The following is a 22,636-nucleotide window of genomic DNA, read 5'->3' as shown; positions in this document are numbered from 1 at the left end:
TTTGAGCCTCAGTGTCTGATTCATTTCTGTGTTTTGGAGTTTTTTGCACCATAGTAATAAAATTCTGAATCATACACATAAGTGGTTGCAAATAGTAACATTTATCAGCTCCCTTGTGATCTCAGGTTACTCTTCAAGCAAACAGAAAAGGGAGTAGGAGAGGCTTCATTCAGAGCCTGAACTGAAACTCAATAACCTATTAACACAAATTAATGCATCATCACTGCTTACAACTATGGTAACATTTTCCACATAGTTGACTGTATATGTAGAATTTTTTTTAATTACAATACTTAAATTCAAATCAAACCTTTGAGAAACCCAAAGATGCCCATCTCCCCACCCCCCCACACACAGAATGTCCTAGGAGTTAGTGGAACTGAACCCCTATTTGAAAGCCTGTCTTTGAAAAGACTGCTAGCATTCACTGAGCTGGTGTTGGTAGTCAACACCTAGGGCCACCAGAATGGATGTAGCATAAAGACACCTGTTGATAGACCTAGGACTCAAGCAAGCTATGCCACCTGCAGACCTGCTGGCCTTTGGTCTCCTTCATTTCCTCCCAGTGGTCTTGTTCCTCCTCTCCACTGCTGTTTTGGCCCAGGGCAATCCAACCAATCATCTCTTTGCGCTTCATAGTACGCCTGTTATAAATGGAAATCATCAGCGTGACATCAGAGAGCTGAAAGAGGGCCACCTGGAAAACAAAGGTCTCCTTATAGACAGGATTGGGCTGACCACGTCGAATAGATGTCTTGCAGCGGGACATCTCTTGACCCACAGAATTGAGGAGGAAGAGTTTTCCATATGTATCTAAGAAAAAACAACGGAAATGAGAAAACATCAGTGCTTTGTGCTCTGCCAGTCCAGTTGCAATGTTTACACAGGTAGCAAATTTTTCTTTTAACATACTGATCGGCATTCTTAGGCCTGGTACTTGCTGTAGGACTAACATCTTATGTGAATGATTAAGGAAAGGGACTATTAACTTGAATGTCTAATGTGCCACACAGCCCACTATTGGGCACCTTGCTGATGCTCATTAGAAGCTCTACATGTGCGGGAGTGTATACACACCTATACATACATGTAGTGGTGTTTGTGGACGTGCACAGTTTTTTTTTATTCGCCTTTTATTTATGTAACAAATATCTACATTTTGCTCTACATGGTTTTCTTTCCATAGTCAAAATACTGTTTTATGCTTGAGTTAGAGTCTTCTTTTTTCACTGTGTACACATTCTTTGGACCATGTCACCTACTCAGTGCCAACAACCAGATCTGTACATCTGGACTAGACTTCTCTCTCAAACTCAAGACCCAACCAAATACCACATTTCTCTTCACGGACATTGCACACACATTTCACACATCATTTTCCTAACCCTCAACAACTTGCTGCCCCAGGGTCCCCATCTCTGTGAATGGTAGCATCATAAGCTCATGATCCAAATCAGAAACCAGGACTACATTTTTGACAAGACTGACCTCCTCAACCTGGTCCAGCCAATGAATCACCAAGTATTATTGGTTCTCCCTCCTAAATAGTTCTCAAATCAGCCAACTTTTTCCCCATCTCCTATGCCATTGAACTCTTGGTGTCTACCATGGCTGAAATCTCAACTGCATCGCTGCACACTTACTCACCAAACACCAGTCACTGGTTAGAGTGGTATTTGTCAAATGCATATCTGCTCGTGTTACTCTCACTAATTAGCAAAAACTAAACTTTCAATACTTCCCACTAGTCTCAGGATAAAACTAAATTTCTTGGTAGAGACTACTTATTTAGGCCCTGTTTTCCTCCATTGTTGCCTTTTCCGTTGTAATCCACCTATTTGGAACTACCTTTATCCCCCCACCCCCACCTGCTCTCTCGCCCTTTCACTTCTGCCCTAGCTGTCCGGGCCCTAATATCCCAAATGATACCACCTCCACATGACATCTATTCTCAGTTTGGTTTGGACATCACTTTATCCAGGCATTTTTGCTGACCACTCTCCCTCCCCACCAACCCAGTTCAGATATCCCTCCTGTGGGCTTCATCAAAATCAAGTTTTACAGATTCATAGATACAGAGAACAGACTGGGGGCTGCCAGAGAAGAGGAAGGTTAGAGGAGTAGGTGAAAACAAGTGAAGGAATTGAGAGGTATGGATTGGCAGTCACAAAATGGGCACAGGGATATAAAGTACAGCACAGGAAATGGAGTCAATAATATTGCAGTGACTCCGTGTGCTAACAGATGGGTACTGGAAATATTGGGCAGGGGCCATTTCTCAAAGTACGTGATTGTCTAACCACTATGCTTACACCTGAAAGTGGTTCAAAGTAATATTGCATATAGACTGGAATTGGAAAAAAGTTAAAATGTTTTTAAAAATCGAGTTTTCACTTATCACCGAGTGCGGTGTTTCATTGCCTGTTTGCTCATCTGCAAGACTATGGGCATCCCAGGAGTGAAAGAGGAACTGCCTTGTTTACCGCTGTGCCCCGATGCCCTGACCCAGGGTCTAACATGTAGTAGGCATCCAATAAGTATGAAATACTTTGTAATAAATGTTCATGACTGGCCAGGAGGCTCAACTTCCTTTTTTCTTTTGGTCTCAAGATTTTTCAGACCTGCAAAATACAGCTATATGTTTTATTATCATTGCCCTAGACGCTGTAAAATGGCAACTAGCATCATACGTTTAGTCATTTACAGAAAGGAAAGAAAATATCCAAATCACTGATATCATCTACCACTGTTGCTGAAATCTCTGAAGGGATCATTAAAAGAACATCATCTGCTAAGACGATTATATTTTTACTAAAACTAATGTATTTCTTGACTTTTTTTTTAACTGCAAGTTTTACCAGCTTATGTGTTCTCTATTCTTTTTAAAAAATCCTAAATGCTAAGGTGTTTCTCAAATTCTGTTCTCCTGGACACCTGTTCAGGCTAAAAGCTGATTATGTTCACTGCTCACTTTCCCACCTAAAGCCAGTCAAACTTTTAAAAAGTGCAAACTCCCAGGCCTCTGTAATTTACCGTTCTCTACAAGAGCATTGTACGATCGGAAACAAATTACAACCTGCAGTTTTCTTTCTATGTTGATCTTTTTCTATTCCGGTTCAATGTGTTATTTTATGCACTTATCTGCTGAGAAACACAAGGTGTGAAATTACACTTCAGGTGGGAAAACGCTCCTGTGTCTCCGAAACAGCTCTCCGCTCTTCGAACTGCTCTGTGGAAGAGCTGTCAGGAAACCGACAACGGGGAGTGAATTTGTGTTTCTGCAGCTGCAAAGGGCTGCGTGATTCCTGAAGGGAAGTTAATTCAGTCACCAAACCGCTCTGGGAATGCTGCTGCCAGTATTGCAGTGGGAACTGACTCAATCTTGCAAAGCCCTGATCACTTCACAGAGAGCCATTTCAAGCTTTATCTTGTCACAAGATTGTTTTCTGATGACAAGAAAGGCCGAACCTTACCACAAAACCTCCACCACTGACGCTGCACTGTAAGTGACCAAAAGGGAAAATAACACTTTTATCAACAATCCAGTCTGAGGACACCTGACTGAAAGAAGGAAATGCTGCTGACCGTTCTAGCTCAAGGGGGACCTTTTGTCATTTTGCGAAGTGATCGCCACCATAAGGTTGGTTATCATCCCTGACCACACTGGGTACAAGTTGTTTTTCTTGTCATGAGAACTTCTAAGATCTACTCTCTTAGCAGCTTTCAAGCATACAATACAGTATTGTTAACTACAGTCACTGTGCTGTATGTTACCTCGCCAGGACTTACTCATCTTATAACTGAAAGTTTGTACCATTTGATCACCTTCACCCATTTCACTCCCCGCAGTTCCCATCTCTGGAAACCACCAATCTGTTCTCTGTAGTTATCTTTCTTTTTTTTAAGATACCACATATCAGTGAGATCATACAATATTTGTCTTTCTCTGTCTGCCTTACTACATTTAATTTTTAGGACACCTGAAATTAATCTTTGTGTGTGATGTGAAGCAGGGGTCTAATTATTTTGCCAGATGGGAAGCATTATTCATTAAATAGTCCATGATCTCCCAGCTGATTTGTAAAACAATGTCTGTTAGATGTCAAGTTTCTGAGTTTGGGTGCATTTCTGTAGGCCTCAAAATACTTATTATCACCATTCTATAATCGGTCTAGGAAGAATCCCTCTGTTATCTTCTTAAAAACCTAAGTTAGTTTAAGTTTTTGTTTAGTTTAACTAGCTCTTGCATATGAATTTTAGAAGCAGCTTATCAAGTTTTATTTTTTTAAAAGGCAAAACATACCAAAAAACACTGTCGGGATTTCAATTGGAATTGTACTGGATATATGGATTACATTAGGAAAGATACGAAATATTCTTTGATGTTCACATACCATGAACAAGGTATACCTGTTCATGGTACTTATTTAGTTTCCTGTTGCTTCTTTTGAAAAGTTTTAGAACTTCTCCACATTGTTATACTCATATTTTATTGTTATCCTTTAGTTTATATACACGTACATATATCTCAGTATTTTATTGCTGTTGTAAATAGTGATGTTTTAAAATTCTACATTCTAATTGTTCCTGATATATTAGAAAACAACTAATTTTGTAAACAAATTTCTTAGTTAAAATTTATAGGTTATCCTGTATTTTTATGTAGAGAATCACATTTTCTACAAATAATGATAGTGTTGTTTTGTCCTCTCAAGTTTTCATTGTTTTTCTCTTATTCTCCTGCATTGCCTCAGCCTCTCACATAACGTTGAGAAGTGATGCTAGCAGGAGCCTTATTTTGTCCTGACTTGAAGGGATTTCAGGATTAAGAATTATAATTAGTGTATATTTTCTTTTTTTTTAAGATTTTATTTATTTACCTTTAGAGGGGAAGGGAAGGAGAGAGGGAGAGAAATATCGATGTATGGTTGCCTTTCCTGTGTCCCCTGTTGGAAACTAGCCTACAGGGAACCGGCCTGCAACCCAGGCATGTGCCCTGACTGGGGATCGAACCATGAATGTCTGGTTCGCAGGCTTGCGCGCGCTCAATCCACTGAGCTACATCAGCCAGGGCTTTAGTGTATATTTTCTTAAAATGCCCACTATTGAAGTTGAGCAAGTTCCTGTCTGTGCCACCTACCAGTTGTTGCTGCACAACAGCATTTCTACCCCTCTGAGGTCTTTCCTGCCTTGAAGGGCTGTAAAGCCTTAAAACCTCATTTGCCTAAATCTCTTGCCTATAAGACTCCAGTTAGGTTCCACTACTGCAAGCTATTTTATGATACTGGAAAGCCGAAGGAAAGGGGAGTCACTGTCCAGACAAGTTGCAGGCATGTGTGCAGCATTAAAGATCGTAGAGCACAGGACTGCCCATGGTTTCCAAGCAGCCTCGTGAACACCGTCCCTTCCGGGTGCTCACAGCCCAAACCATGCTGGCATCTCTTCTGTGATACCTGGGCTTCTGCATCGCATGCAGAGAGCCTTTCCGATGCTTCCTCTCCTGCCCCCCATGCTTAAACCCTATCATAAACAACGTCTGACTCCAAATACCTAGAGTATTTTCTATTTTCCTGACAAAATCTGACTGATGTAGGAGTAATCAGTCATCTGAGCTGGAACGTTACAATGAAAAAAAAAATTTTAAGAATGGGCACTGTCCTACGAGTTGCGTGCCAGGTTATGAAGAAACTAACATCAGAGGCTAGAGCATTGGAGATCCATTGTCCATATTATGTGATGCTAAAAGTTGCCATCTGCTATAACTTGGAAGGAAGAGCATATGACTAATGAGTTTGTTGCTCTCAGGAAACAGACTGAAAAACAGAATGTCAGACGTGAGTATTCAGTTCAACTGGCTTCATTTGGGAGTTGCAGGGAGGTGAAAGATCTCCTCTCTTGGGGAGACCTGATCATTGTGAAAGGAAAAAGGAAAGGAGAAGAGAAAATACAGGAATTCAGACCCTTTTGTGGTTGGAAAAACTGATTTCTTCTAGACCTCCAAAGAATAAGAGATGAGTTTTAAGAGGCTCTGAACAATAAAGGCCCAGTAAACCTCAGATGAAATAATGGTTAGAGATTCAGGTCCAATATCAAATTAAGGATGTAGGCCTCCTGCCAGATTTGAGTTGACTGGGCCATGGTGCTAAGTTGTGAATAACGCAACATGAGAGGAGATAAGCGTTACCTTCAGTCATGGCTATATTGAGCCACTGACACCAAGCAAGAACTCCCCCATGCTGTCTCACCCCGCCCTTCGTGGCAACATAAGGGACACATATGAATACAATATATCCCCTTATTAAAGAGCCCATGTGCCTCGGTCACAGATTGGAGGAGAGTCACCTGGCTCACTTTGGAAAGTGACACGAGGAAGAAATGAACCTTTGCATGTGAGCCATTGAGACTGTAGGATATGTTCCTTATGGTGCCCTAGCCTACTCTACATTAACAGGCTTTCCTATTGTTCATCTGCTAAGAGTGCTTTTTATCAACAATGGATAACGAATTGTGCCAAAAGCTCCTTTTGCACCTATTGAGAAAACCATACTGGTTTTTCATAAATCAGTTAATATGGTGAACTGCACCAGCAGGTTTTCCTAATTTTGGATGATCCTGCATTCCTGAGCTAAGCCCACTTTGTTGGTGATTAGGTTTTTTCCTTCTCCTTATTAGGATGCTGGGTGGGCCTAATATAAACTGCAGTGTGTGAGACAGGTTGTGCGGAGGAGGAGTGGGGAGAGGTTGAGAAGGGAAACATTAATCTAATGTTATATCTATTGTTTCCATAGCAGTTCCCTTTACATTATGACCACTGATATATTTTGATTTATTTTTATTGTGCTGGTTTACTCTTTCTATCTATTCTGCATTTTCTATGCTTTTAAATATCTTTTTCTGATTTCTGCTAGATTAACAGAAGTTTTTTATTCTAATTTATTCTTTCTATTGGTTTGAAAGCTGGATTAAAATTTTAACATGTACACTTGATTTAATGTCTCAAATTAATTGATATCTCTTTATTATTATATTTATTTTTATTCTTTTTAGAGAGAAAGGAAGGGAGGGAGAAAGAGAGGGAGAGAAACATCAAAGTGTGGTTTGGCTCTCATGCACCCCCTACCGGGCACCTGGTCTGCAACCCAGGCCTGACTGGGAATCAAACCAGTGACCCTTTGGTTCACAGGTCCACGCTCAATCCATTGAGCTACACCAGCCAGACCTTTATCAATATCTCTTAAGCAACATTAGGACCTTAGAATTCTGGGATTTCCATCTCCCTTTCCTATATTTCCTGTTATTTCCACCTAGAATTTTATTTCCACTTCCAGGTTGCTCCCCCAGTGGTGTTCATTTGTCCTCCTATTGCTGTTTTTGATCTGTGCAGTCTGCATGTGCTTATATCTACCTACATGTTTACCATTGTTTGCTCACTATCCCTTCTTGCACTTCACTTCTTCCGAGTTCAATTTCATTCTTCCTAAGATACATCGGTTAGTAGTTCTTTCAGCAATAAATCTTTCAAACTTTGTAGAAAATATTTTTACTTTCCTTTCACTTGCACGGAATTCCAAGTGGAGAAGTTTCCTTCTCAGGATGTTGATGACATTCTCCCCACACGCTCTCCAGCTTCTGCCGTTGCACAGAGAGGCCTGTCCTCCATCCTGCTGTTATCCTTCCATGAGTGACTGAGGTTGGTTGGTGTTTTTCTTCTTATATTGTTACTTTTTTTCTTCTTGCTTTTTGAGCAGCTTTATTGAGATATAATTCATATGCCACTGGAACAGTATTTTATCTCCCAATGCTTCTCATGTTTTCTAACATCGATACAGTTGTGAGAATCCAGTTAATGTAAGTAAAGGAATACCACTTATATATTCAATAAGTTAGTGCTGCATGCAAACCTTCCTATGAATTTATCATAATATTGAGCCCAAAGTGACTATTAATAAATACAAGTTGTAACCTGGACCAGGATCTGAAATCTGGACCAGGACTTTTAAAGAAGGTGGGACACCCCGCATCTTCATCCAGTCCTTTTCTCCATGCATTTCATTTGTAGAGTGCACCCCTGCAACCCACTTTGTCTTCCCATGATACATGAGGTGGCTTGATTTGCTTTTTTGTTTTTCTTGCCTCCACTCTCTGCTATTGTGAGTGCCTAACAAGGTTAATATGCTGCCGCTGTAAGTATTATCATTTGGGATGTAATTATCACACACGGCCAATCGTGCACATGCTGAGAACCTCAGGAACTTGTTTTTAACTGGTGGGGGAAGCTTAATGATAGTTTTGACAAGAACCATTATTTGTGCACACACACACACAATGCAGTGGTAGCACTTTGGAGAAGGAGACACAGCAGAGATGGGGATGGAGAGAGAGAACTTGCAACAGAGAAGCTAACATTCATTTTAACTAGCACTTGTAGCAGTAACATTAGTTAGTTAACCTCGCTTAATGGGCAAGAAAATGAAATTAAGGGAGGTTAAATCTGATGTTGAGCCATGCAGTAATTGGGTGGCAGGCCCAGGAAAAGGACAGAACAGAGCTGCAAAACTGTGAGTGAACCAAATTCAATGGATAATCAAATGTTTCTTATTCACAATGGTGACTTTTTCAAAAGCATTTGCAAGTGCATGTCAGGATTGCAGATGTCTTCCAGACACAGTTCTGGACTATTCACCACGTACAGCCGTGGAGAGCATCCCTTGCATCAGATTTGTAGACTATTTGTACCATATTAACAGCAATCGTGACAACAGTATTTTTAAATACTGACCATGTGTAGTAAGTGAGGTGTTACCTTTTGAAAGTACCCAAAACAATTCTTGGTATGTTGTTCCATGATGTGGGCTAAGATTAGTTTATCTTGCCATCTCATTTATATATTGTTTCTGAACAGGATCTATGGGCCAGTTTCAGTAATTTTCAAATAGCCTTTTTTATCTTTCCTAGCCCATCTATGATTTGAAAAAACACAGCAATTTATAACATTCTCACTTTCACCAAAACATTGATGGATGGATGGATGGATTTTTATATCTCTATCTAAATCGACATTATCTGTCTATTATCTATCTATCAATTGATCAATCAATCAGTCTATCTACCTCCCTCCCTTTCTACCTATCTATTTATCTATCTACCAACCTATCAGATGAACAAAGAAAAGGTTAAACTTGCAAATGGAGAAAATGCCCAGCCACATACTTTTTCTTGGGATAAATTTTGGTTATGGAGGGTACTGCAGAAAATGTCCTCAGGTTCAGCTGCATGGTACCCTGTCTATTCTGTCCAAGGTTGAGTCAGGGGAAGAGGGTTCAACCCTGAAATGTCATCATAGTAAAAAACAATGTGGAGCCAACCACAGAAACCCCTATGTATGGCTAAGACTCTTATTTTATTTTTATCCTCCTGACCCAGCTGAACTATTCCAGACCATGTTTTTCTGCTCACTATTTTATAACTAAAATTGTCAAATGTGCTAAAAATTTGAAATGATTATATGGTGGACACCCTTATACCCATCACCTAGATTCTTCAGTTGTTATGTTTTGTTCCATTTGTGCTTTGAACTAAATGTACGTATTTTTCCAAATCCACATATTGAAGCCCTATTCCTCAGTGTGATGCCACTTGAAGGTGTATTTCGGGCCTTTGGGAGGTAATTAGGAGGTCACAAGGATGAAGCCCTCGTGAATGGGATTAGTGCCACAAGACAGACACTGGAGAGATGATTTTTTTTCTTCCTCTTGTTATGTGAGGACATTGAAAGAAGGTCCTGTCTGCAAACTAGGAAGATGATTCTCACCAGGACCTAAGTCAGCTGGCACCTTGATCTTGGATGTCCTAGCCTCTGCCACCATGAGAAATAAAGTTTTGTTGTTTAAGTTGCTTAGTCTAATGCAGTTTCCAACATTATGAATAAAGATGCCGTGAACATCCTCATGCAGATCTTTCTAAAAACTTATGGGTAAATGCCTAAGAATGGAACTGTTGGATTTTCGGTGCATATTTTGTTGTATAAGAAACTGCTAGGCCTTTTCCCTAAGTGTTTTTTTTTATTTTCCACACTTGGTGGAATTGGTCTTTTTAATTTTAGCAATTCTGGATTGGGGGTGGGTGGTTGCGGTGTAGAGACTCGAATCTCTAGGTATGCTCCCACTAGCTCCTGCTCATCAAAGTGAAACCTGCCCCTTACTGAGCCTTCTCCCTAAGGATTTAACTCAAAAGTTCAAGGAGGGAAGCTTACCTGTTAGTGGCTTATTTTGTGTAAGACCCTAATAGAGGAGAGAAACTTCATCTACTATTTGTCTAACTCTTTGAAGACAAGTTTAAAATATCAGCACAGTCATCTGACTGAACCAAGCTGGTGAATTCAAAGTTATCTTCTGTTTCATGATATATCTTGAGACAAAGAAAATTCTCACATCTAAATCCCAGCCTTAGTCTCTGTTTCCTGCAAGATTTACAAATGCTCATATTCTAGGAAAGGAAAGTTCCCAATACTCAGGCTTGGCCTATTTTCCTTCAGCTTCCCTGAGAACTATTCTTCACGTTATCATAGCCACCCAGTAAGACAGGATTGGTGTCCTCTCTTCCCAGACAAAATAGCTGCCCAGAGTCCCAGGCACAGGACTGGGGACCTGTACACATGATGCTAACACAGGGCTTTGGTAACCACACTCTGTCCTCCCTCAACCTCCACCTTGGAGGCGAGTGCACTTGGCAAGGTCTCTCCACCACCCCCATTCCCAGTCCCATTCATTTCCCTGCTTGCATTCTCTCTCCTTCTCCCCATCTCACCCCACCCCCATTTCTTCCAACTCTGCTCGTTCCCTCACCCTTTTTCTCTCTTGTTCTCCTCCAGATGGGAACTAAAAATGTATCCTAAGCCTGCCTGACAACTGCCAAAGTAGTGCTAGTGGCGTAATGAAGTGAGACATAATGAAGAACCAATGCTGTCAACATCTAAAGCCCTTGAAAGTACCAAGAGGTCCCTTTCAGAATCTCCACAAAGGAACTCTCTACTTTCTCAACCCCTCCTAATTAAACTGGATTTTCCTCAAGTACCAGCATTCTACATAAACAAAAACTTTTGTCTTCCCTACTGGGTTTCTCTTTTAATTAATAGCATCACAGCAACATTTTCTTCTATTATTTGATTGCAAAGACACAGCAAATGTCAGTTACATTTTAAGTTGAATTACAACACTATGTCAATGAAAAATAATGTCATAAATGCCAAACTGACTTAAAACTTGTACAATCAAATCAATTTCTAAATTAGAGCTTGCATTTTTTCCTATTTTGTTTTAAACATTTGTCACAAGAATTTGCCTTTGGCATATTTTCTTTCATATAAAAATATATGAAAATACAATACCATCCTCAATATCACAGCTTTATATGCAGTATGCCAACCTATGTATTGTTATAACCCCATTTTACAGATAAGGAAACTGAGATTCAGAAAACTTTAGGAACTCACAGCTGGTAAATGGCAGAGCCTGGATTCACACCTTAGTTTTTGGGCCTCCAGCTGATGCCTTCTTAGCCACCATGCTGTCCTCCCTCACCCACTGTATTGCCGGTACCACCTAGAACACAAAGCTTCCCAGCATGCACTGGAATGAATCATAATTGCATGATCCACCTTCCCATCATTCTCCGCAGCATTACCATGTTCTTTCCCCAAAATTGTTCAGATCTCACCAAACCTTGTGAGGACAGAGAAAGAGACCAGCAAAAGCTCTGAAGATAAAGCAGTAAATCCAGATCTTTTATAAACCCAGAGCTATTTTAAAAAAGCAAAGCTGTACCTAACAAAGAGAGTTTAGCTATGCAATGAATAATCAGCATCTATTGGGCATTTTAAATAACTCTCATCTGACTCTGAGTGTCAACACAGATTATGTTTTATGCACCTGTCCAGAGTGGGGAGCTTTCCTTTCAAACTTGCTCTGATGGGCTTCATACAGGTCAGCTAACAAGATACCATTGAACAGAGACTTCATGGGGTGCAGCAGAGTTAAAGGCTAAAAAGAGCAAGAGCCAAGATTTGGTTGTTGGACCTAACCTTTTTCTACCAGCTCTGCTGGCTCTTCACCTGATGCTAACATGTGAGACGAGAGTCCATTGACTCGTATAGCCTATCATGTTGTTATTGATTTCATTCTTATATCAGAAAGACTGGTGTCAATGAGGGACAGGCTCACTAGCTCCCTTTATTGAAAGGCTGGAAATCCAACATTTTTCAGACTCCCTTGCAGCTAGCATTCTGGATACAAACTAGGTTCCTCTGACTAGATGTACTTACATGAGATCCAAAAGACACAATTGAGGCAAAAATCATCTTCCTGTCCCCTTTGAAGATTTTTGTTTGTTTGTTTGTATGACAAGCAAGATCATGAAAGGTAAGCTTATTTTTAGCAGCATCATTCCACTGTTCAAAAGGAGCTTCTTGTGCATTGAGAGGTAGTTGGCAGGAGCTGCTTTCTTATTCTGATTTCCTGAACCCTGGACTGCAGCTATTGGAATATGTCTTAAGCTCCTTTTTCCAGTGGTGACCTCAGAAGTAGCAAGTCAGGTCTGTATTACCCCAGATCTTCCTCCTTCACATTGTCTTTCATCAATACAATAACCATGAACACTTCTAGTATGCTCACTATGTGTTAGGCACTATGCTAACACTCTACAAAAAATCATTTTATTTATACCCCAAAAGAACTCCATGAGGAAGATACTATTAATAACCTTTTGTTCTAAATGAGTCTATCAAGATTGAGAAAAGACAGGCAAATTGCACAGATCAAAGCAAAGCTAGGGGGTAAGTGAATAGACCAGCCTCACTTCAACACCTGAGCTCTGCCTCTTTAGCAGTGTTTGAGGGCCTGGGACTTATTAGCAGATTTTAATTGCCCATACACATTGTGTTGCTGAAAAGACATCATTCCTATCTTTTAAATAATATACACATAAAGGTCAGCCTATTTCATGTCAAGATGTATCTAGCTATTGGAGAAGCCTTCAACTTAATTAAATAGAAAGGCAATTTAAAAACCCAGAGGTATCACTTTGTAAAAACTCTCTAAGCCATACCAAGATAACTTTTATTCTAAAAGTTAAAGAATTAAAGTGAAAGCAGACACAGCCTTGTACTTGCCCCTGGAAGGAGTATGTACTTACCAGGCGCTCTGTTCACAGCGAGGTTTCGGAAATGGCTGCCTTTGATCATTTCCACAGATAATCGCCCCGTTGTGGCATTATAGGACAGCCCCACCAACAGCTCTGGCGCCCCTCCATGAGACAGCGACTGCGTGGATGAAGCACTATCACTGTGAGAAAGGGCAGATGGGCTGAGCGGAGACTCTCCACTCTGGAGGGAAGAAGAACAAAGAATCCATTGGCCCACGCTGCACTACTCTCCCTTACAGAAAGGCAATGTTATGTTTGGTGCAACTGCCGCCCAATCTCAACGGCTGCCAAAGATCACTGAGGAAGGGCGCACTCTGTGTGAATGATAATGGGTCTGGGGAGTGCAGCAGTGGGTGAGAGCCCTTGCATTATCGGCTGACATCTTTGTTTCGAGAACTGTCTCCATTCAGTATTTCCCCTCGAAGACAAAACGAGCCAAGATGTTATTACTAGCGTAAATCAAACCATCTAAGATACATAGAAAACTAATAATACATTTAATACGGACCCAAATTCCCTCCTGTGTAATTTGTGCTCCAGTGTTTCTGTGGAGCCCATCCACTCTGTTCTCTGCAGCTCTGTGATGAATGTAGCAATTCAAAGGGCATTTTGTCTTCACTAGGAAAAAAATGACCGCTGGATGTCTACCACCGCACAGAACATTTGGCCCCTAGTTCTGCTTCTTAAGGTCAGAAATATGCCAGATGCTATATATTTTCTCCTAAGAAATAAATTACACTGAGAGTGAGCACTTTTACAAATTTTTGATACAGAAGGCGACACGTGACTGCAATCTCAGAGACCCTGCAGGCACCACGTGTGCCCGGGGAGAGCTCGCACCTTCTGTTATGGTTACTCATGAGCACACTTCCCCATAGCACCCACTTTATGCATCAGACGAGTCGGGAGGAGGTGAGTTAAGCAGATCACCCGGTGGATTCTCATTCAGGGAGGGGAGTAGGAGTAGGAGTCAGCTCTGCAGGGGAAGCCAGCCAGCTCCCCGGCGCCACCACCTCCTCCACCGGAAACCAGTACATCAGGCTTTGCTCAAACCGTTCTCCTCCACATTGAAAATCATTTCCTAAAACTTCTTATCAGTAATGCCAATGAATTGATGCGCTAAAAGTAATTAAATATATTTTTTTACATCTGTAGGAAATGATCCTGTGTACCAAGCCATGGACATCTAGAGCCCAGGTTTTCATGAAATGCAATTTGTAAACTACTGGGCTGGGTGGTTTTGATAGGTGCCTACAGCCCCTGCTGGCTGCTGATAACCCAACAATGGAATATGTGCTAAGTTTTGGGGAGGGTCACCCCCTCCCCTCTGCTTCTACAGAAGCATCTACTGTGGCACCTATCTCTGCCTAGCTTCCCCCTCCCATCAATCCCCCAGGCCCTTGTATGGCATCATGATTTTCCCGAGGCTGTGCCCCCCTTCAAGTGCCATTTACTGTCTTTGTTCACTTGGGAAACACAGACTTCTCCAATCTTATCACCTCTCAGGCCACAGTGCACACATAATCCACTGTCTAGCATATAATTATGCTCAACAAACAAGTGGAGAGGGGATATTTTTGACTCTCAAAGTTCTTTCATGCTGACACATTCTCCCCACTCAACTCTGTGCTCCCAGCAACAGCAGAAGACCCGGCACAGAGAAAGAGGGGTGTGGTCACACCCACCGATCCCAAAGCTCTACAGCGCAGGCGGACTCCTCCTGCCCTCCTGTGGACTCTGCTTTTTCACAGCTTCAGATGTGCTTTACTCAGAGCTTAAGAAGAAAAGAGGGACTGCAGATGAGATGCAATCTTCTTATGGGTCCCTTTTTACTTATTATTTTAATATAATCTTTATTGTATATTTTTCCATTACCATTTAGTCCTCTTATATTCCCCTCTCCTGGCAACCACCTCACTGTTATGTTTTAAAGGCCCATTCTGAGCCCATGTTGGGAAGAGTCTGAGGGGGAAAAGGAAGCAGGGAGAACACGGGGAGGCCATTTCATCCAGCAGACGGGTGGGTTCTGGTTGTATTTTGAAGATGGAACCAATAGGATGTTTACCTGAGCAACTAAAAAAAGACAAAATTGTCTTTAGCCAAGATGGGAAGACTGTAGCTAGAAAAGATTTAGGGAGGTAACAGTTAGGATTTCAGCCTGGAGGTATTAATTTTGAGACATCTATTTTAAATGTCAGTGGCCGGATCTCCCATTGCTACAATCCAGTCTTTCTGGCTCCTTTCCATGGCTCCTCAGACCTGATGAGCTGCTTCCCAGCCCCTGACATTGTCCTCCACATGTCACCAGCTTCTTTCCTGGGTTCCCTGAGTTCTGGGTTTTATCAGCACTTCAAAGAAACTTTCTCTGACTCTTCTAAACAAATGGCAGCCTCTGTCATACTCTTCTTTCCTTCCTGCCTTGGTTTACCTACTGCTGCCCTCCTCCATCAGGCTGTAAGCTCCCCGAGGGCAGCAGCATCACCCACTGGGTTCTTTCCTGCATTCCCTTCCTGACATACAGTAGGCACTCAGTGGGCCCCAAAGCCCGAGATAGCTACCTGATCTTTTTACACGTTTATTAGAAGGTGATACTAGTACAAGATGACATATTACCCATGGCAATAGTGAGACTGCCGATCTTGTGGACACACAAGCTGCACTCTTTCCTTGGCACCCAGGGGACGCAGAGGATGGGGGACAGAGAAGCTTGGTCATACAGATGGGAGATCTTAGAAGTGGCTAGAGTTCTGGGCTACTGTTCGCAGCCTGTGTAGGCACACTCGTCAAGGACCTGGCCTTGACAGTCCCATCTCTGAACTTCATCATAGTGCATACTGGGGGCAGAGTGGGGGTTGGAGGGATGGGTGGTAGGACCATTTATTAGCTGAGTAGAAGGCCTAGCCACCTCTCCTGGTTTGCCCATGCCCTCCACACACTGTGCTCTTGTTCCTAAAATGGACATCCATCAGGGTATGGGGAAGATGGGCATGAAAAACCCACTGAAGCATAAAGCACAAATCATGGCTTAGAAGGATGAGGAGAGCCAAATGGAAAATTAAATTAAAGTATTTGAATTCACAGGCTGAATGTACTAAATCAAGAGATGACAATTCCACATCCTCAAACACACTGCATCATTAGCAGCACCATTTGACATACTCACACTGATATTACTTCTTGGCTCCAGGACCAGAGTCACTTTCATTTCCCCTTCTGGGTGCAGGTGGCTGAGATAGAACAGCTTCTCTCCCATCATTCTCTCACGGGTCATCTTGCGGGCGGCATACAGGCGGAAGCGGATAGCACAGGCGGCCACATCTCTGGGCTCTAGCTTGGCGAAGGTGACCTTCTCCTTGAACACAGGGTTGGGCCCTCTCTGTATGTTCGTCCTGCCCCTTTGTTTCTTACTGGGCAGCAGGACTACGTGAACTTGCCAGGAGTTGATGCCACTTCGGTCCTTATCCGGGAGGCCCTGTGCTCTCACGATGGTCACTGTGAGTTTTTGGCTGGCAGCTCTATATTCAAAGATGACATCCAGATTGCCACATTTTGAGATGGGCTCTGGAACCCCAGATGGCACCTGAAAAGTGGCCCCATCTTGCTCCTGTTGCAGACAGAGGAAAAGATTAGGAATGGAAATGATAACGCCCAACAACATTTCAGCGAGACTATGTCCTTCTGTGCAACTTCAGAACCCTGTACTTTCTGACTGTTAGCTTAGATCCCTGTATATTAGAAAGGTCTGTTTACTGGCCTATTTCTCCATCAGACTGTGAATTTTTTTTAAGGGCCCAATGCCTGGCATATGGGGAGCCTTCACAAATGCTTTTGGAATAAATGAACAAAGCTTTTATATATTGCAGTTTTCATCTACACTGCCTCTCAAAAAATACAATAGGCCACTATTATTGAAACCAACTGAGATACAAAGTCTAAAATTATTCAACTACATAACTGCCAAGGGGTAACCACCTTGAGTCCAAAGAGAAATATTTAAGCCTGGGATTGTGCTCTATGGGCCAGGGCCTCCTGACGACAAGAATCCTAATGAAATTGGTGTCATGGACAGCTGATCTCTCAGCAGATATCCAGTCTACATGGGAGAAACATTCAGGGCAGAGCCTCTCAAATGTTCATGTAAACCTGAATCTCCCGGGGATTTGAATTCAGTGGGACTAGGGTGGGGTCTGAAATTCTACAATTCACAGAAGGTTATGAGGATGTCACACCTGGCCTCATAGCAGAGTTCGAGTAGCAACGGTTTAGGGAGGCCTCCCCAGAATCCGTTTAGTGAACAGCAACATTGGACTTAGAGACAGGACACCTAGGCTGAATATATACACGAGTGCCAAACAGAAGTCATAACTCTACCACCGAATGGCTTTTTGACCCTGGCCCAATAGGCCATCCTTTCTGTACTCTTGCTGGAGAAAAAAATGAGCATTAAGATGTCTACTTGATAGAGTGCTGTTGTGAGGCTTTAATAGATGTGAAAAAATACCTGGCTCAGAACAGATTCTATAAATATCTATTCCCATCAGTAGACTGGTGCTACCTATTTTCGAACGGGCTCCCATTATGAAATATCACCCTTAGACAGCAGTGCACCTGTAGCCAGTCAGATCTGATGACCTCACTGGGAAAACTGAGCTAAACTGCATTTACTGTAATGAACCACCCTCCCACAAACTATAAATAATGTCGACCTCATTTGATTTTTCCTCTGAAGGCATGACTCTTAGCCACAACTAAACTTTGTTCCGATTTCTTATTGTAAATCAGAATCAGTTCTTATTTATGTGATGGAACACCAGACCTTGCTAATTTAAAAACCGTATTTAAATATATATATATAAAATACCTAAAAAATGTACCTGCATCAACATAACTTTCCAACAGAGCTAAAGTAAAAGTGCACAGTTCTGTGGAGTGAGACAGCCTTAGAAATCTCACATCTTCCGCTTGCTACTGCAAAGATATTGGGCAAGTTATTTAATCCTTTCCAGTTTCTCTTTTTCTCGGTAGTAAAATAGAGAGGGTACCTACTTTACAGGGTTGTTGTGAAAATTTAAAAACTTGATATATAGGAGCCATCTATTAAATGCCCTCTCTGTTAAAATTCACATTAGTCTAGCAAGAAAATTTAGGCTTCTTGCAAAATAAGGGAAGCTTCTTCTCTTTTTCTCGGAGCATGCATGCATTCATGTGTGAGTGTTTCTATTCAGAGGTACTTAGTTTCAAGTGATAAAACTGGTTGCTATAGAGACTTTTGAATACAACTGACTAGTGTAGATATAATATTAGAAGCAAGTCTCCAAGGAGTTAAGCCAACTCAAAACTCAAGTCACAGTCTTCTGTTAAAACTCCCATCTATTTTAGCCTACTCTTGATCATCTCTATAGTGCTTGCCAGAGCATACTAATAATAGATAGCATACCAAACCCGCCTCATGCCAGGTACCATACCATACCCTTTATAGACTACAAAAGCCCACTTCTATGCACTTCAGAACTTCTTGGCCTTACATCTTATTCCATCTTCCCCTACAGGCACAGCCCGTCTAGGCTTTGAGTGGCCTCAGCCTGGTGAAACTCAGTAAAGCCTTACCTCCTGCCATGCTATGTGGCTCTCAGCTGCCACCAAAGGCTCTCTGTTGATGTCAAGGCTTGGAAAGTGACAGAATCCTGCTTGGCACTCATGCATAGGAAGTCCACTGTTGGGGGGCGGGAAGTAATGCCTCATGTACTCAACTCTTCTCCCCTTGGATAGATGTCCTGAGATGAGTTTATAAAGCTTCATAGAGTCAAGTACCACAAGATCAAGCTGTGAGTCGCGCTAAGCGGTGCCAGTGGTGCTTGAGTATACTCTTAATGACACTCAGTTCCTCCCTGCTCACGACCTTGTCCCTGACTCTTTCCTATGCTTTTTGGGAAATGCACCTAAGAAATATTATCTTTTAAGATATTCCTGTTAACCTAATGAGGTAGGTATTTTAATATCTTCTTTTTATGGGGGAGAGAACTAAGTCTCAGAAAAGCTAAGTAACTCACTCCCTGCCCCCAACGCTGTAAGCCCAGCCAGGACTACCTAGGATTTCCCAGTATAAATGCTTAAAATCCAAAACCTTATGTTGAACATGATGTCTCCCTTCTTTCCCCCAAACCTTTCACCATGGTTACTTGTATGTGTAGTAAGTGTGTGAGATAAAGGGAGTAAGATGGGAGAAGGGACTTAGAAACACGCACTACTTTGAATTTCACACCCTTTTAGGCCTCCACTCTTAATATGTGTTAACAATTTCCAGTTTTACCATCAACTTAAAAGCCAAGGTAAAAATATCCTAGTGAATGACTATCTTTCCACTTATCCATCAGGCTATCTCTATTCAGAAAAAAAAGCTCACTGCACCCACAGGTGTGTGGTAAAGTCCTGGGGGGGGGGGAGCTCTGCAATAACTAAATACGACACAGCTCCAGGCAAAGACCAGGCTCTGGGTGGGGTCAATCCAAGCAGTGGCCCACAAAAAGGGGGGGGGGGTTGTGGCCCCTTCCTAGGTTGATCTGAAATGAAGATTTGTGGAGGCTGGTATTTTCAGAACAATTAATCATTTCAACACACAGGCAACCAAAGGAGCTCCTCATGTGAGTACTGTTAATATCACTAATCCATCTGACCTTCCTGCAAGGTAAAAATCTCTCCATTTTTATCCCCATTTGGCAGATTTTAATTAACTTCTCAAGGCCAACCAGTTAATCAGTAGAAACAGCGTTGCAAAGTGGGACACCTGCCTCCCTGCGAGCTCAGCACCACCAGCTGCCTCCCTATCGTCTTCCCCACCGAGCTGCAGGTTTGCAGGAAAAAGTCGATGGCCTTTTCCAACAGAGAAGAACAGCACATGACAATCCATCCAACTAACAGGGAGTCACACAGCATGACCGGTTTCCTTCCGAGTCCAAATAAATGATTCCTTCAGCTCTAACAGCCTGGGGTTTTCTGTAAGATGGGAATTCTTGTACCACATTGTCCAAAACCTATGTAGGTTTAAAGATTCTCTGTCCAACTGAAAGCCTTTCTGTTTTAGTGAGATAGCGTTGATGTCATCTGTGTGGCCCGAAGTAAAGAGGCCCACGTTGTGTTCCCAATGCCAGGCACACAGGGGAAGACAGGGTTCTTAACATAGCTAAGAGGCAAATAAATCAATTCTGAAGAGGCGAGCTAAGCCTGCCAAGCAGGCAGTTACAGGAATTGCCTCCGAGCTGCATTTGAGGTTCTACTGTAAGAGCACAAATTACAGTTTTTGTCTCAAAATAGATAGGAGGTTGAATGGAGCACACAGAGATGTCTGGGTATTTTTGGAGTCTGAGAACATTGAGTGCCCTCAACACCAAGTCTTCTATTAAAGCTCCACAAGGCAGGCAAATTCCCAGGCTAATAGTACAGTGATCAAGGGGATGGAGTATCACTAGGCAGGTAAACAGTTCTGTTTTGTTTTTCTGGTAAGAGAGCCAAAAAGAATATTTTTAAATGTTAAATGTTACTGTGTGGGATTTGATATGACTCTTTGCAGTAAACTGACAGGGAAGCACAACTTTTTTTTTTTTACAAAACGTATAAGGTTAATAGCTTTGGGTGTCTCAATATGAAGGGCTGCTTTTCACAGGCCACACACCACGTATCTGAGTCACCATCTCCTGTCCTCAGCAAGATGACCAACTCACGGGCATGCACGCACATGGGCGCACCTCCTTATGCTCCCTCCACACACCCCAGTGCATCCAGTGCATGAGCAGGAAGCATTTGGAATGTGATTTTCTGTCATTTTTTCCCTTCTCTTTGATGTGCATTTGTGTGTATGACAGTCCAGGCCCTGATAAAAGAGTCATCCTATTTATTTCCTTGGTCAGCCTGATGCTAACAAAACCCATTCACCCTTCTCCTTCCTCCATCCCCACAATGCATACTAAAGTTTTATATACTTATATGACATTGCATCAAAATTAATTTTAATGAAGCTATTAGGCATCACTATTTAATATCTCTTAATGTAATAGAATCATTGTAAGAGGGGTGTAGCAAATAAGAAATAACCATAAAGGCTGGTAAGATAAAACAGTATTTGTAAAATCCTTATCACAGAGCTTGGCACATAGTAATTGCTCAATAAATGGTAGTTTCTAGAATCATCATCTCATTACATTTCTGGTTACTTAGGCACATTCTGAAATAAGTTTTAATTGAAAAATTAATTTAGAAGAAGCATATTTTATCACAGATTTATTTCAAAAGTCAAAGTCAATGGCCAGAGGGCCATTATAGACTAATGCCATCTTTTACAACTTTGATTCAATTAAAAGCTAATGAATATACTGCAAGGTCATCATCATAATATCTTCTATAGTTTCACTTGGAGGGCTACTGTGTTTCAGTTAAATTTTCAAATAATTCTCATATTCAAGTAATCATAACTGAAAATTTGGGGTAAATAAAAATATACTCCAGTTAACAGAAACCATAAGAGAAATAAACAAGTCTCCCCAAAGAACAAAAAACTTCTTTATGCAAAAAAGAAACCTGATTGTTGCTGGGCCGATCCTTCCCCCATTCTTCTTCCTGTCTTTCCATATTGATAGAAATGTATTTGTGGTTCTTCTGTTGGTCCACATAGGGGTCAGACCTTGGTCATCCAAACAAAAGTTCATTTAAATAAATGCTGTTTAGGTCTTTGTTTTTCAAGGCAATGCTTTGTTTTGGAGGAATTTTTCCTTGAGGGATGGGGGAGGGGTGGAGAGCAAGAACTAGATGGAGCACAAAACACTGAAGCAAGAAAAGACTGGAAAACACATAACTTGCCTCTGGACCCCACACAGAGGAGCCGTCAGTGGCATAGGAGTCTTCGAGCCCCCGGTCATTGAAAGCCGTCTCCGTCTCCAAGCTGCCCTCTGTGGACTGACGCCGGAGGCTGCGCACCACACTGGTCCCCTGGGGAGGTGCACTCTGGTGCCTGGCATCGCCCGCCTCACACAGGGACTGTGAGGGGGCAGAGATGGGATCCTCTTCACCATAAGACAGATTCTCAGGATAAGTCAGTTGGCTGGCTCCATCCAAATCTGAATTTACAATAAGGAAATGATTTTTATCTAGAGAAATTGGGCAATAGAAGTTACACCGATCAAGACCTCAAAAACAAAACCCACAAAATAACACCTGCAGAAACATCATTCTAATCATCTAATGGATAAACTTGGTCCATAAAATCAAAAAGACCATTAGTTCATTATGTGGGGTCGAAAGTTAAATACTTCTTAATAATATGAGTATAAAGAGTGTGTGTTTATGTAAGGAGAATAAACTAAACACATTAGCACTTTGTTGGACCTAATGACCACAACCAAACTTTGGGGATGGATCTAGAAAGCAAGGACGGTAACCAGCTGTGGAG

General features: G+C 41.8%; 1 protein-coding gene across 1 annotated transcript in view; it reads right to left on the bottom strand.

Moving 5' to 3' along the window:
- Positions 1-463: 463 nt before the first annotated feature.
- Positions 464-22,636, bottom strand: part of SYT16 (synaptotagmin 16) — a 93,178-nt gene continuing 71,005 nt past the window's right edge. The window contains exons 3-6 of the mRNA XM_037132428.2: positions 22,048-22,304; positions 16,361-16,801; positions 13,189-13,378; positions 464-813 (exon numbers count right to left, since the gene is read on the bottom strand). Of these exons, the coding sequence (XP_036988323.2) occupies positions 500-813; positions 13,189-13,378; positions 16,361-16,801; positions 22,048-22,304 (1,202 nt within the window). The 3' untranslated portion in view covers positions 464-499. The remainder of the gene's footprint in view (positions 814-13,188; positions 13,379-16,360; positions 16,802-22,047; positions 22,305-22,636) is intronic.

This window comes from Artibeus jamaicensis, unplaced genomic scaffold (assembly GCF_021234435.1).
Source record: "Artibeus jamaicensis isolate MK-2021 breed Jamaican fruit bat unplaced genomic scaffold, CSHL_Jam_final contig_851, whole genome shotgun sequence".
In the NCBI taxonomy this organism is placed as follows: domain Eukaryota; kingdom Metazoa; phylum Chordata; class Mammalia; order Chiroptera; family Phyllostomidae; genus Artibeus; species Artibeus jamaicensis.
Note: the sequence above shows the minus strand (reverse complement) of the source record. Positions and strands in the feature narration are given on the sequence as shown.